Source organism: Nesoenas mayeri (assembly GCF_963082525.1).
Source record: "Nesoenas mayeri genome assembly, chromosome: 5".
Classification (NCBI taxonomy): domain Eukaryota; kingdom Metazoa; phylum Chordata; class Aves; order Columbiformes; family Columbidae; genus Nesoenas; species Nesoenas mayeri.
In genome coordinates this window covers 22,149,228-22,165,778 of record NC_137548.1, presented here as the reverse complement: position 1 = coordinate 22,165,778, position 16,551 = coordinate 22,149,228, and the positions used below count along the sequence as shown (strand labels likewise).

The 16,551-nt window shown below is 41.1% G+C and overlaps 1 protein-coding gene across 1 annotated transcript in view; it reads right to left on the bottom strand.

Annotated features, from left to right (window-relative positions):
• Window positions 1-15,598, bottom strand: part of STON2 (stonin 2) — a gene marked incomplete at both ends in the record, with an annotated part of 54,839 nt that extends 39,241 nt beyond the window's left edge. Inside the window, 3 exons of the mRNA XM_080345966.1 lie at window positions 8,312-8,509; window positions 14,808-15,062; window positions 15,511-15,598. Of these exons, the coding sequence (XP_080202092.1) occupies window positions 8,312-8,509; window positions 14,808-15,062; window positions 15,511-15,598 (541 nt within the window). The remainder of the gene's footprint in view (window positions 1-8,311; window positions 8,510-14,807; window positions 15,063-15,510) is intronic.
• Between the last annotated feature and the right edge of the window lie 953 nt (window positions 15,599-16,551).

The window sequence follows — 16,551 nt, the reverse complement described above, 5'->3', positions numbered from 1 at the left end:
CCTTAGTGAGGTAAGAAAACATTCTGAAGATGTTATTGTGCTCAGCACGTCTGATAAGCTCCATTTCTAAACTCTGACAGAACTGACATATATAAGTACAGCTTTCATCACAAGGATTTTAGAAGAATTTGTTCAAATGGGGATGGTACTATACAACTGAAGAACAGTAAATAGAGTAACTATATTTATAAGGGATAAAACTGACTTCAGAAAATATGAGCTGAAATTCTGACTGCAATAGTATGCAAGACTTTAGAAGCAAGAAGTGAAACACAGAAGATGAAAAAGGGGATGGAATCTAACTTTAAAATATTTAGATTGTTCCAGCCAACCCTAACAGATTTCTTTAACAACTGATTTTCTAAAGAAAAAAAAATAGATTTATCTGTATTAGAAAAAGCATTTAATGTGGTGTCACCTGGGAAGGAGTTAAAATGGATACTGATACCAGCGTTAAGACAGAACTAAAAACCAAGCTAAAAGGAAGACAGCTATTGAGTTTCAATAGAAATACTAGGTTAGAGCACCTACAAGTAGGATTTATTGATTATGACAACATGATTAAGACTATGTTTATCCATATTTTAAAACAACAAGCATGGCACAGAAACGAACATGGTATTTCCTGAATGCACACAATTAGGAGGAACTGGGTATGTAAAGGAAGCTCTGAACATCGTAGTGAAACGTGTGGTTCATTGTGAGGACTGAGGTAACAGAAATGAGATGAAATGTAATAACAAAGTTCAGAATCAGGTATTTAAGGACAGATACATTTGTTATAATGAAGAAACTCATCAATTATGTATGAGGGACAATGATCTAGGATGTAGACAGTCAATCTGAATATAGTGTAAGGGTACTTGCCTGATACACTACTACAAAAGGAAAGAAGATGTGGAAACAGTAATATCTAGATCTTAGGCTATGGTGAGACCTTAGTCTGTGCAAAGTTTTGGTTACCACATCCAAGGAAGATTAATTCAAACAGTAACATAAGCTGAGAAGGGCTTGCTAGGATGAGGAGGAGAATGGAGAACAAGAATACTAAAGACCCTGTCTCATTTAGTTTAGCAAATGGAAACAGAGAGGGTTATAATTACACCATATAAATATATTTAAGGGCTTGCATTAGAGAGGGCAAAAAGCTATTTGAAAGACAATATTGGCACAGGAACATGAGGATAGGAAATGGTCATGAATACATTTACAGCAGTGTCCTGGGAAATAGCTTCCATTCCCATGGTCTCACGTGGATCATGTTTAAAGCTGTCTGAAATGTCTACTTGTGAAAATACATCAGTTTCAATAAATTGGTGACCAAAGTCTGCACTTAAATGGCATAATTTCTACAAAGCTTGCAATGTGCATGAGGGCACAGAGCTACAGGACATAGGTTGAAAAGAACTTTGACTAAACTAAATTACTAGATTTGGAGAGGAACACACAGAGCTGCAGCTACTTGAAAATTCTGCTGCACCATAACAGGAATAGCTGGGACCTGAGTATTTTGGAAGCAGTTTTAGGTGCCAAACCCAGATCTGGACTACTTCACAATAGATGCTGAGCACTTGAAGGAGTTTTTTATAAAAAACTAATCCTAAATCATAGTTCAAATCAGTCTCTTTGAGATTTAGAGCAACATCATTAGGAAGTCTACAGGTAAACTGGACTGGCATCCACGTCACAAAATCCAGGATCACTCTTGGTAACCAAGATCAACCCAAAGGAAGTAGCATGAAGTCTCCTCTTCCTCTCATGTAATGGACATGGTCATAATGCAAATACCAGTTATATCTGTCCTAAGATTAGGCAGAGGATTTTTGTCTCACCTGTCAAACATAAGGACAAATTGCTTCTGATAACTGATGAACAAGCTCATTATGCAAAATTCGTGTTGTATCTGTGCTCCAGCATTATTTGGTTTGATCAAGGGTAGATCAGCTAGAAAATGGAGATGTTGAAGTAAAGACATACATTGATCTCTGTACAGTACTCTCATACAACTCTGCTCATTCCTGACTTGAAAGAGCAGAAAGTGTTACATTTTTTCTGTAACATTGGCCCCAAATAAAATGATAAAGGAGGCACATGTTCTGATAAAAATTGACATTAAAAATAATCACAAAAAGTTTCTACGTGGGGACAAAAAAAAAAATTGTCAACATAGAAGCTGGAGGTTTTGCTTAAATGATTCCTACATTCTTCTTGTTTTTAACAAACCTTCCTCCCATTTCATCCCCCGCTGTTCTTTTAGCAGGTGACTCTATAACTGACTCCCTAAAGGCGTTCGTCAGCACTTTTCCAATTCCTGTGCTGTGTAGTCCAGCGATCCCCTGAGCCTTCCTTAGGTTTCAGATTATACCAGAGTGAGGGAGAAAAAAGCAAATTCATGTATTTGGGCATCACAAAAGTTCTCATTCTTACTTGCTATCTGCTCCTGCTGGCTTTTTCACCTGCTGTTTCACACTGCCAGTTCTATTCAGCCCCTTCATATTCAGACAGGAAATTCCACACAGAACTGGGATCTCTAATTAAGAGCACATTAAATGACTTACAGTTCCTGTTAATTAGCACTACTGTGGAAACCTTGCTTGCTTCTCTGCCTCACAGAATTAACAGTGGAAAACATGAATTCTTAAGCAGGTAATTTCTCCACGTGGTGAAGCTCGCTGCTGCGTGAGAGTTGCAAAATGGGACTCCCCAAGGTGCAGCCAGCTCCCCATGGCACCAGCCATGTCACCCCCACAGCACACAGCTGGGACAGTGCCACACCACTGCCACTCTATCACTACAGTGCCCTTGTCACCTCCTGCCAGTGGTACAGCAGTGTGCTGCCAGGAACTGAATGCAAAAGGTGAGCTAACACTGCTGAAGATTGCCACTCGTGTTTTCCACTTTCAAAGAGCTGGATGTCAGGAGGTGCCTTGGTGCTCTTCCCTCCCAGCAGCTTTCAGCTCACAAGCTATTTACCATCCTGCAGAATTGCTCCAAACAAACCTAGACTTTCCTCTTTCAACACAGCAATCATGGATAGCCAGTACACATAAGTGTTCCATTTCCAATTAAGCTTCAAACTGAAATGTCCTGCCCAGCTGCTCCTGAAGTCCTCTGGCTTATCACGTTGGCATGTGGCTTTCTGCACTGCATTAGAGAGCAAATGGAGCCAATGTAAACACTGTGGCTGAAGAATCACAGCCTGACAAACACAAATAAAGAAAGAGCTTCGTACCACGTAGTCTGCCTCACTGGCATGAGATAAACTACAAAGCATCTACCCACATCTATTCTCTTGGGACATTGCCTACACAAAGGGATATCGGCAGGTCAGTCCCATGACTGGGGCTTGAATTCTGGCTGCTTTGCTTTCAGCTGCTCTGACTATATAAAACCACCAGTGAGTAGGAGTGGAACGAGTGAAATTCATTAAGAACACCATGTAGGTTCAGCACTTAGCTCTTTATAACAAAGTACAAGCCTGCTACAAATCTGTGTGCCTGCAGTTCAGAACAGCCATGAGGAGAAAACTCAGCACCTGAACTAAGAGATGCTCCTTTAGCCAGGGCCAATGACATGGATGAGATCAGAACTGATGCTACACTGGCATGCAGGTGAGAAAATACATGGAAAAAAATCCTATATTTTTATATATACATACTTCTAATAAAAATGATTTTAATTAAAACATTTTTAAGCAATAATAACAATCAGAGCCAGTTCTTTCATGTTGCCACTTCCTCCTCTCACACTTTGCCTCTTCCCTGTCTTAGACCTGGTGTTTTCACGGATGTGGAATAGCAAGGGAGGTCTGATTAATTCATAGGAGCAGAATAAAGACTCAGCCTAATAGGAATTAGGAAGAGCAGACCCTTTTGAGCTTTCTTCTAACACCTTTCTTGCTGTGACAGCAATACTATATCCTCTCGTCCTTGCACCCTGGAATTCCTCATCATTCCTGAAGAAAAAGCAAGTACCTGATAGTCCTGGCAGCTTCAAACACTCTTCTTTGGGAGGCAGGGTAATACTTTGAATACTTTGAAAATAACAACATTCTCGGAATTAATTCCTTGTGCTATTTATTAACTTTCTGGATTTTGAACAGCTGGGGTCATGCATGCAAATGTTTATCTCCAAACATGCAGATGTTCTCAGAAAACAACAACATAGCGATTCCCTCAGTATCCCAGTAGCCCCAGAGCTTCAGGAAAACGCCAAACAGAACAACTGGTCAGCAAACTGAACCACCAACATACCCAGCATAGCTGCAGCTCTCCTAAGATACAAATCAGAACAGAAACCACAAAAGAACTAGCAATACAATGCACCCAAAATAACTATTAGAGAACTCGTGTACAAGGCTAATCAGCTTTTTATATGTATATACACACACACACAGAGCATTATTATCTCATATAGATTTTATTATATATTCTATTTATAATAGAGTTTATTAACTATGCAAATATATCTTATCTATTTTATTATATGTATTGATCACATTTTTTTTCGTATACAAGTCAATATTTATTTTTAATTTATATAAATAAAATTATTTTAGAGATGAATGGCAAAGTGCAGAAATCCAAATCAGCTATGAGGTATTTGTGCTTAACCTCAAAACAGACCTCAATGTTTCCAGATCCATAATCCTAGCTACAAGATGGCCTATCCCTCGCTCCTCTGACATGTAGACATTTGGCCTTTTTTGAAAGCTGAGACAGGCATCTGCTTCAGAATGAATCAATACTTGTATTGTATCAGTAACAGAGATGTCCTGTGTTACTTATCTTGCAGAGTACAGCACAAACGCCAAAAGTTTCTGCGTCTTTCCGTGCTCATTGATCCAAGTTGAGCGACACAGCCATGCATGGTAGAAAGCTCTGCAGACATGGCCCACTTTACCAGCACCAAATACAGCTTCATACACCCTGTGAAACCCTAGCTGCTGTAAAGTGCTTGTTGTTATAATCATATAAACACGCCCACATTAAATGGGCAGTTTGCTATCACTTGACCCAAATTTATTGGCTAGCTGCTGCAGGCTAAAATAGCCTCCTCATACTGACAAAGATGAAAATAATATAAAAGGCCAGAGTTCTTGGTGCCAGAGTTCTAACTAGAAGAGACAATGAAGTGCGGCATATTCAAGCTGCACTTTGATTGAAGGCAAATCTTCTTTTTCAGCTCTGCTTGTGCAGTATTTATCTTCACCGCTGTGCAGTCTACTGCCTTTACAGGATGTCAATGAGCTTATCCTGACACCATTAGGCTTTCTGCAGTGCTCCCGTAGTGAGGGTAAACTCTCATGCTAGGATCGTTCAGGTCTCTAGCATCTTTCTCAGATATCTGCGTAGGTCACATCTTACATAAACAGAGGCACTAGATAAAGCTCAAGCCCATGGAATTGTGTTGCACTCAAATCTCGTGTCAGTTGTGAGAAAGTTGATTCCCAGCCAATTTTACCTGCTTGGAGCGTACCAGCCCTGGACACCAGGATGTGCATTCTCACTGCTGGGACTCAGCTTTGGGTACACCTCTTGTCAGACCTACCTCATGCTTCCATCTGCTCCCACACGAAACCCCATGCCCCAGTCTCCTACAGGCAGCTGATGCTTAGGCACTTTGCAGGCAGCCTGAAGTCAAGACAGATAGTGATATTATGGCACAGACTATCCTGGATGCTCTTCTGTGCTGTTCAGGCAATAAAAATTCACCATGGCTAAAACAGTTATTTTACCCAGTGTTTGACCATTGAGTAGAATTTTTCACACTTTTGTCATTAACAGGTTTTTCTTGCTTGAAACAATATTAAAACAGAGCTACTCTTATTGTCCTGATTCTCTACCATCACTACGCAGATCAAAAATTTCTTTCTTATTTTTGTTGAGATTTTAGCAGTGAAAGGAATCTGATTTTTTTTTTCTCTCCATCAAGCTTAACCTTGGAGTCAACATATTGGCTAGCAGTCAATGTGACTTCACCATCACACAGAGCATGAGGATATCTCGCTTTTCTTTCATCAAAATAAAATAAGTTATTTCATTGCCTTAATGGAGCCTTCCACCTCCACTGCAGACTCAGGCAGCCAGCCTTTTGAGAAGAGAAATGGAAATCAAATGCTTAGATCGAGTCAGGTTTGAATGACTGAATTTCTGGAGAGGGGCAGAGAGGAGGGAGAGGAAAAAAGCCATAATGCATTTTTGTTCATTTATGCACTGTGAGGGTGGGATGAAGGTGGAGCGAACAACAGAAAAGCAGCCAGAAATGTACAACAGCTGCATGGCCACCAGGTCCTCAGCTCCCTCACCTCCATAAACCTTGCTTGATGCCAGCAGGCACCTTGGGGGGTGGGCTGTGAGCCATCCCACCAACAGGAATAAACAGATGCGCTTTGTTCATGCTGCCCTTTGCAAACTCCACGCTTGGTGGTACGAAGACTCAATGTATTTCTTACTCCAGTTCCAGTACCACTAAGGTAGTGTATCTTACAAGTTTTAGTTAATGACGCAGCCTTGCCTATGTTACCTACTTTTTTACTTTTAAAAATTTATAGGTGGTTGGAATGATTTTTTTGTACCTGTTTTGATAATAAATATGCCAGTTTGTGACTGACTGGGAAAGAAGGAAGAGTAAGAAGGTTGCATACAAAGCTTTTACCAAAGTATCAACTTTTGGCCATATATAGCAAATGACTCCATATGTATGCCAGTGTTATACACCACCATTTTTGCCTTTACTTTCTCTATATGATGCAAGGTATATATGAACCAGGCATCCCTCATTTCCCTTGATCACATGCAGACAGCCACAGTGACAAAAGCCGCCCTTTGGCAACCTATACCAAATCAACAAACCAGCAATATCCAGCACATAGTTCAGATGAAAACCCTTACACTTCTCCTTAACAGACACGAGCTCATCAGAACAGAACTGATGACCACACTGGCATCCAAACAGTTGGCACATGATCCAGCTTGCCTGTTCTACCTTTCTACCAGTGGTTTCCAGACTCAGAAGCACACCAAGCAGAGGATTCTAAAATAAAAACAGTTTGAGAGACTTGTGGTAACTGTTATTTGAAGGAAGAAAGGCCTCTACTCATCCAAAGTAAATACTACTTCCCCACAAATCCTTTGTCTTAAGTGCCCAGCTAGTACCTACCATGCTGCTGTTTATGAACCTTCCTTGATGTCCAAGCCAGTTTCACTGAACCATTAAACAACACCCTTTTCAGGTAATGCAAGTATGTGCTCTTTATGAAAGGGACATATGACCTCAGCGGGGCTTAGGAAATCTATGGAAGTCCACTCTCCCCAAACAGATCTTATTTCACACACTGTTACATTCACAACCTGAGAGAAACACATTAAATACCTCACATGACTGAGCTATCATGACACCAGCAAACCAACTTTCATCACCAAACTGGTTAGCTACTGACCTTCCTCAACCTGAGAGGAACAGCTTCCACCATACTGCAGAATGCTTCCTCCTGCAGCTGTGTACTTCTAACCTTTTTGTGTCCTGACATGCCAGCTCTTTCTATGCTCTGTGAAAGTCTGCTTTGTCACACAGGAGTGCTCATCAGCCCAACTCTGGGATGACACAGGTGGCACCACTCTGATGTATTTCTCCAGCATCAGAGATTATCTAGAGTACAACTGAGCAACAATGACCTACAATATCATACAGCACATCTTTCCAGAGTCAGGATACCACCTGAATAGATCCCTACAATGTCAGACAAAGGATCCTTAAATGATCACATCTGCTGCTGAACCATCCTCTGTCATCTCCTACATTCTCTCTGCATTACTGTACAGCAACAGCGCAAAGCACAGTGCAAGGAACGTATCCAGAAGCCTGGATCTGCGTCTTGGCACTCACTGAAACAGAGAGCCATGCAGAGCTGGCCCTGCCTCAGCTGAACACACTGATGAGTTAAGAAAATATCTGCATAGAAGTTCTGAAAGAGCAGCCAGCTTCTCCCACAACAGACTGAGAGTGAGCTCCCAGGTCAGCTTAAGCTGATGTGGTACGCAAATACCAGAAATGCTCCAACATTTCACTCAGACAAATCTACCAAAAACTACATAGTTGCATTTGGCTCTTGCTTTAGGAGCCTGCACATATCAGGTGTGTGTCAAATCCAGGTGTGATTTTTTTGGGAATTGGACTAGAACAAAATGTTAGTCTGCCTAATCTTTGAGCTTGTTCTGCTCTGGATCCACTCCCTGTAGCTCACTTCTGAGCAGTGAGTTTGAGTAGCATCAAAAAGATCAAGATGGAAGCTTGGAGGCTTCCCTCTTACCAGGTGAGTCTGCGGCAGATGTTCCACCGCTGGTCAGGTCCTCAGTGTTAACTGACTGCAGATCTGTGTAGGAGGGAGCAATGCTTGGGCTGCTGGTGTCTTCCGAGTTGGTTGTCCAGCTGCTCTCTGAGGCACGGGCTCGCCTCTCGGAAGAGTTGGAGGAGGGGGATGTCCAGCTCGGTGCTTTTGATGAAGACACTGGAGGTAGATAACACACAGGTATTGGTTAGAGACTTACAGGGCAATCTTCCAGAAGATCACAACTATTCCAAAGACACATCACATCAGTGTACTAAGACTCTGTAAATATAAATTTTAACATCCACAGCAATGCAGTTGTTTTGTAACAAACACACAGCAACTTCAGTAGTGCCTGGCACTGTTATCCTCCAGCACTGCTCAGCTGTCTGCCTTACATCCCATACTGCTGGCACCTGAGTGTTTCCCTGCTGTTCAAGTTTTGTAGAAGCTGTGACTTTTCAGAGCAGGCAGATTTCATGTTTCTGCCACCACAGACAAGATCTGAATATGTGTTGTGAAACGCAGAGAAGTTTTTATAGTACCACAGATTTTTATGAAGTGGTTTTCTGATATTTAATTAAGCATTCTCTATCTGTGACACCCACTCAAATGCAGTGATCATCTTAGGAATTCTCCACATGGGAGGAAGAATATGACTGAAAATGACTTACTGATGTGGACTAGAAATGGCTTTTGTTTCTGAACATGCAGGACAGGGTGCCCCAATCTGAACATACTGCGTAAGATTCCTGCTCAGTTTAGGCCAAAAATCCTGTTCTACTCACTCACTAGACTTGCATGTCAAACAGTAAGTCCCGCCTAACCACCATCCAAAGTTTAGAACACGATCTTATACATTTGCTGCTATGAATGTGTACTCTATACTCTGTGCATTGCATACTCTTTGCCCTAACGAATGTTAGGAACAATGAGTAACTCTAGTGAGGAAATAAAAAACCAAAAATGCAGTAAAAAAATCTTCCTGAACTAAGGAAAGGTATATTGGTAGAACCTAATTCTAATTTAACATGAGCATTATAACTGTTTTTTAAGTTAGTACATCTATGTTTATATTTTAAACCAACAAAGATCTCAGTGCACCCCAAATCTTGCAGTTACAGAACAACCAGCGACAGAGGTTCTCTTCTCCCCATGTACTACATAAACGACTCTTACTAGATTGACAGACATTTGGAAAAAACGGTGAGTTAATGTTAAAGAGGATTTCTCTCTCCGCTCTATCAAAGCGGTACAATGGGACACCATTTCATTAAGGGAACCTTGCTGTGTGCATAGAGGGACTATCCAAACAGTGCTCCCTACCTTGCCAGTTCAGAAGTGCAAATTTATTTTATATAGCTGTAATTCTACCTCAGGTAAGCAGCTATTAATATATTTATATTTGTACAGCTGTGAGCCTATGTACTGAGTTGCTTCTGAGTAGAGTCATCCCTGAGAATGAGGAGCTGAAAGTCAGGAGATGTGTCTCCTTCCTGCACATGTTGACAACTGCTGTGCTGAGAGCGTTGTGACCACAAAACCCCACTTCTCCCTGCAGTAATTGTGCACTGTGTTGTGCTTGACACCTGTAGAGAAAGGACAAGTGTGTGATTATAACGTCAGTCCCTCTCTCAGCCATTTTGCTGAACAAGGCATAAAGCACCTGAAAAGCCACCTTTAAAACTTCACTTGAAATCGCTTGACAGACAAAATTATTTATTTGGATGCAGAGGACAAGCTGAAAAGCTGAGCTCCATACATGAGCCAGGAGCAAGAGCAAAGGGCTTTTAAGTGTTTTATATCTAGAATTCTAGAAATTGTGGAATTATTTCATAAAAAAAATCTTAGATTTGCAATGTTTCTTTTTTTGCTTAAAGCCAGTCACAGCAACATGAAAAACCTAAGTTAATTTAGAAACAAAGAAGATTAAATAATTCATATACTGTCAACTAGTTTTGTGCTTTGCAAAACCAGCTTTTGTCGAAGAGGGAAACTGACTGGAATAGTGTTGCAGAATACTTATATAGAAGTGCGAATTAATTTTATTCCAAATAAGCTGTGCCACTTCAGAAGAATATAATTTGTTTTTTCTAAAGAAGGAGACTTGTATTTTGAAAAACTGTAACCATACAGAGCTTTTTCTGAAACAGATATTCTTTAAAGTCTTACTATAATCGACTTACACCTACCACTGTTTCAGGTTCCCCAACGCTAACCCTTGGAAGTAGTAAAAGTGCATTTTTCCCTATGCTGAGTCAAACAACAATCTCATCAATCACCAAAAAAAAAAAAAAAAAGAAAAACAAAAAAGAAAAACAGAAAAAAAAAGACAAGAAGTAAAAATGTAATGTAGACATTTTTATTTTTAGGTCCCTCTTCAGATGCTCCTGCTGCTCTCCAGACTCGTGGAAGTGCTGAAACTGAGTTTATAAATAAGCTAGGGTTTTTCTCCTAGAAATTTGGAATTTGGTGTCTAATGTCAATAGATGCACAGTAACAGCCTTTCAGCTGCAGGAATTCTCAGAAATCTGTTTATGTTGAAAGTCCACTGCTAGAACTATCCCTAACAGGCAAACTCTGTAGCATGCGTAGGACACTGAAAATCAACTCATTGTTTCCCAAACTGAAAAATGTTTTCTTCCACATGGATTTTACATTTCTTAACATGTTTGTTCCTAATAAAATGGATTGCTTTTAATATGCAGATTTACATTTAAGCATTCATTCCTCTTTGATGTTTTGAGGACACATCACTACACCATATTACAATCAACCTTGTCAGCACCATACTGTTTCCTTTCCTATCGCACAGGACCTCAGATTTTTCTGATTTTAGGACAGCATCACAATTGGTCTGGCTTTCAGCTGCTCATCTCATGTTGCACGTACTTCCTATTTTCAGACAGAACTGCACAAAATGGTTAAATTGAGATTTGCCTTACTGTGGGAAACCTCTCAAGGGACATGGTAGGAGTCCAAGTTACTTGAGCCATTTAAAAGTAGACAAAGCTCTCGGGAAGAAGCGGTGGGGGGGTAGGGGGCGGTGTGCGAGGGGTGGGTGTTGTGTGGAACAGATGATGTAACAGATCTTGCTGTGCTCTAATTTTGGTGCTTTGCTGAATACCTTATTGAATTCAAGAGTGCAGCTAACACCGATAGAATACGAGATTGCCCATTGTGTAACAAATGCAAATGTTATGTCACCAGCTGGCTGTGATCATTTAGAGATTATGTAATGTTTGTGATAGGAACATTTGAGTGACCCCAAAAGTCTCATTTTTCACTTTTGCAGTACCAGTTTGTCTAGCCTGATAGTAACTATGAGAATAATGTTTATAGTGCCACAGACTTTTATAGAGCAGTTTTATTATAATTAATTAAGCATTCCCTGTCTGTGCATTCTCCAGCAAAAGGAAAATGAGGAAGAGGGTACCACAATACATCATTTTTACGACTAAATATTTCTGTGGCCTTGCTCAAGAGTTACTGCTTCCCAGGGAGAAATCCAGATCCGTTCGCACCTGTCAGTTAAGAATGCATAAACCTAAAAAGCGGAAATATTTTGAAAGGAAGATTTTTGCCTAGCATTTACTTTGTCTATACCAGGTAGAATGAAGGGTTTACAAAAATGCCCTAAATAAATATCATTTCCGCTATGATGCTCACAATGGGTGCTTTTCTTTGCTACTACTCAGGTCTTGACTTCTCACATTCAAAATTTGTTGCCTGTGTTTTCATCCCTGTTTCTTACTATCAGTCCCCCTAATTTCTGATCTGTCTTCCCTTTTCCCAGGGGAACAAGGGTTCAACATTAGACTAGTTTTTCTTTTAAACATATTTCCTATAGGATAACCACTACATGACGGTTGTCTTTAAAGTATTCTTTTTTCTTGACTGTGAGCACTTTGAGACAAAGATCTCCTTCCAGGGGAACCTGTGCAAAAATACCGTAGGAACTATGGTTGGAGTAAGACAACATCTCTCTCTCCCAGGGCCCATCTTCCCCGCTCTCACAGCACTCTGGAAATCCCAATTCACAAGCCATTTTCAAAACCTGTTTCCAGGCAGCCTGGCCATCAGCCTGGGGAATGATCTAGTGAGCAGTGCAGCTGCTTCAGCATGGACAGACAGATGATTTCCCAACAGTGCTGGAGCCCTGACAGGAATGTGGTCAGGGTGCTGAGCCTTCAGGATATTGCTCTTCACAGCTGCCTGCACAGGAAACAGATTTCAAACATCTCCATCCTTCTCACACCAATCCATCTGTCCATAGTTGCCCTTTATCCACTTCCCCCTGGCCCGTATCTGGCTATTTGCTATTGTTCTTATGCAGGCTGTTTGCTACTGGAAATGAATAATTGCTGTCACCACAGGCTTTCCCCTGAGTGTGTCAGTGTGTCATGGTTGTAACACAAAGTTCCCAGCTTTGCTGCCGCCCATAGAAAAAAAGACGTGACCTGCAAATTAATTGAGAACAAGGCTGAAGTTTATCCTGCTTCTTCCTGTCAATGTCCTCCTCAGAGTAGACGTCCAGAAACAAAGAGCTGTCATCTCTTCTGCCCCACAATCTTCCCTTTAGAGGCTGTCAGATGTACTGGTCTTGCCATTTTTAAGATGGGGTCCAGGAAGGAGTGAAGCTAGCTCATAAATGAGGATTTCAAAATATCCACATCACCTCCTTAGACTTCCCACATAGTTACAGAAAAACAGCCTCCCATACGAGAATTACATGGAGTAAGAAAGCAAGAGCCCTGATCTGACTGCCAGGGGAACCATCTTCCTCCACGAATCTCAGTCAGATGCTAAAAGTTAGTGTATGAATATTCCCCCAGTAGCATGGATCACTTGGGACAAGCCTCTACAGCAGCACAAATGGGTGCCTTCTTCAAAACAGCAATGCTTTGGAAAGTGTTCTCTGGGATATCCTAGAACTCTGCCTACAACCTAGTGTCCCCTGTGACTGAAAACGCAAACCAAAAGGCAGTGATTTTGCTAAGCGCAGACATCCCTTTAAGGATGGGAAATCAAGTAATGTGCCATTAAATTAGCTTTATGGAAGTGTTGTTGTTATGGCTAACTTTGTTTAGGCAAGTAAATTTTTTTAACAAGATTGTGCACTCGAAGAGTTTTCCAGTTGACAAGGGCATCGCAACATTAGGAAGGAAATATGGAGTCAGAGCAACCAACAGCTCCATTTGAAAAAGTATGTGGCTGTATGAACTTGCATGGGCAAGAGTAAGGATCACTTAACCATGCAATTAAATAATAGAGGTAGAGCATCTCAGTTTTACAGGTTTACAGTTATGGGTTTTCTTACTTTTCCGCTTATCGCCAGGATCAGTAAGTATTTACAACTAAGAAGAATAACCAACACATAAATCTAAAGATAAGACGGGTCTTAGGCAGAGCTTCAGAGAAACTTATTTTTTCATGAAGACTCACCCACATCTGCACAAAGGTCTACCCACTGTCTCAGACTAGTCTATAGCACGCATAAAAAGAGCAGATGGAAAACTGTTGGATTTTATCCAAAGTTGCCAACCGAAGGTTTCTGACAGAAGTATTATTCATGTCACAGGGAGTATTTGATGGACTCGGTAAGCAGAGGAAAGCTATAACTCTTTAAATGGCTTTCATAACTAGAAGTAACAAAGTGGAATTACAAAGAGAGAATCTCAATTCGAACATGAAGAAGTAAACTAACGTTTTCTTGGGCTATTACTCCGCAGTCTCCTGTGAGGAGGGACAGAAGTCTGTTTGCCCAGAAAAGCTAGAAGCTCATGTAGCCCTATCAGTTAGCATAAGCTGAGGAGGTAAGACAGAGGCTTTGCATTCTTGTTTAAAGTATGTCAGAAAGAACTTTTACATTCAAAGAAAAGTGCCTGCAGTCCTGGAATCAGAGTCAACTTTGGTTGCTTTTGTAATTCTCCAGCTGCTAATTCATAGCATCAAAAGACAGCACAAAGTACTGATGGTCATTGGCATACCAGCTGTTGGTCTCACTAAGCTTCTGGCAAACACCATATGGGGACTATGAGCAGATAAAGACCATAACCACAGAGGACAGTTATCGTCATTCTTTCAGTTGCAGATGACAGAGGCAAGCACAGCTCAGACTTTTTAGATGGCTGTTCATATCTGTACAGAAGAAATGTCACTACTGAAAACACCAATATGCTGTTTCCCTATGAGCACATTTTGGTAGTCTCCAGGGTCAAGACATAGGTGGAATAAGGCACAGAAGTCTTTTATCTTTTTTAGAAAAAGAAAACATGTTTGGTTTATTCTGTTAGTTCAACCCAGAATTAAATTATGAGCCCTTTTAAAAACTCTGCTAACATTAATTCTGTTAAAATACAGTAAAAGCTAGTCAAAGTTCAACCTCTGACAAATCAAAGAGTAAGGAAAAAATCCCGTAGGCTCTCGCTGTATTCTGTCAGCTACTGGAATGGACCTTTTCAGGCATTTGCCTCACCTGCTTGTGGGTGGGTTGACGAAACACTTGTCCATGGTGCATCTTCAAACTGCACCCAAGCACTGATGGATGCTGACAAATCAGCGCTGGAACACACATGGTTCTCAAGTACAGCAGAATCCACCTTGGGTTTGCCAGCTGCATCATCCAGCTCTGTGTGGGAGAGGTCCTGAAATTCTCTGTCCACACTGGGGTTCTCTTCTGAAGAGGTATCTGAGGAAGAAAAACGTTTCTCCAGAGGCTCCTTGGTGCTACCTAAAATAGAGAAAACAATAAAAAGATTGGTAGGACTCACCATCACTTCATTTTTTTTAAATTGAAATCTCAAAAATTTGCCATTAAATGTAGGAAGAAAATTTTCCTTCACCTAACGTAGTTTTTCGTCTAAAACTGGGCATAGTTTTGCATTAGATTATAATAAGTGAAACTTCCTCCACGGTCAGTTGGATACTGTCTTGAATTTCAAAGGACAGATCCAAACCCTGCATTAGATCTATGCTAAGAAAATCTCACATTAGGAGAGTATTTTTACATTTTTGGCCCAAATTCTTCTATTATATAGGTGCAGCAGGAGATAATTCAACCTCTGCACATACTGCTTCCACTCAGAAGGTATGATCTGTGATGCTAGATAGATGACAGTAGTTGGTCTAATGCAAACACAGAGTCTCAGAAGGTTCTAAGAACATTAGAGATAGCTTACCTCGTGGGTTAACAGGGAGGAGCAGATCATCAGTGAAGGACACCCACTCAGACTGGTGGGAGGCAATGACACTAGTCAGAGACGTCATGTTCGCAGCAGGCTACTCATCTTCACTTGGGGATTACAAGGAGGAAGCAGAATGGGAGAGAGGCGTAGTGAAGGTGAGCCAGAGGGAAGCACGTCCTATGCGCTTTCTTTTCAAGTGCTCTTAAGACAAGAAAGGAGTAAATAATGTCTTTTAGAAAATTAAGTGGGAGAAATAAATGCTGCCATTTTAATAACACAGAATGTCAAACCAATTTATGTACCACACACAGAGCACTGTTAGAAGTGCTGCCACCTTTGAGACAGGAATGTCACCTGTGCCTAGAGGAGGGCTACATCGGAGCAACTCCTTGATTAAAGCATCTTCAAACATCCTCATGTTAAAACAGTCCATCACCAAACCCAATGTTTTATTCCTTACTCACAGAGCCATGCCTCTTATAACCCCTGCAAGAGAGGTGATGAGGGGATTTCCCAGGTTCACCAAATTCTGATTATGATGTAAGTTAATCCCAGTTCCAAGGTGTCAGCATCTCCTTGCTCATCTTGCTACTTACAATGTCTGATCCCTTTCCAGAGCAAGCAACAAGCTGCACGTTCATTATCAGTAGCATTTATGTAACTGGTTCTGGGATCAGGATGGGTTGCCCATGATTCTCACCACAGTGTGGGTACCAAGGGATGCCCTCTCAGCTAGCTGCACTTTCCAGGCCTGACTGGAACTTTGCATTTTAATTTTTAAAAAATAACATCTTAAATCTTCTCTGGAGTTAAGCATGATTTTGCTGTAGCCCAGTAAATGTTTTCACAGAAACAACAACTTCAATTAGAATACACTCCAGTGGGACGTACCCCACACAGACCTGGGAATCTGCTCTGGTTGTTGGTTAGTAACTGAGAAGGTCAGCTCTGGGGAGAGTTCTCTTCGATGAGCTCCCATCAGCAGCTGCTCCCATGAGCAGCCTCAGGCTGCAGACCTCTTTAAAAACTCTCAGA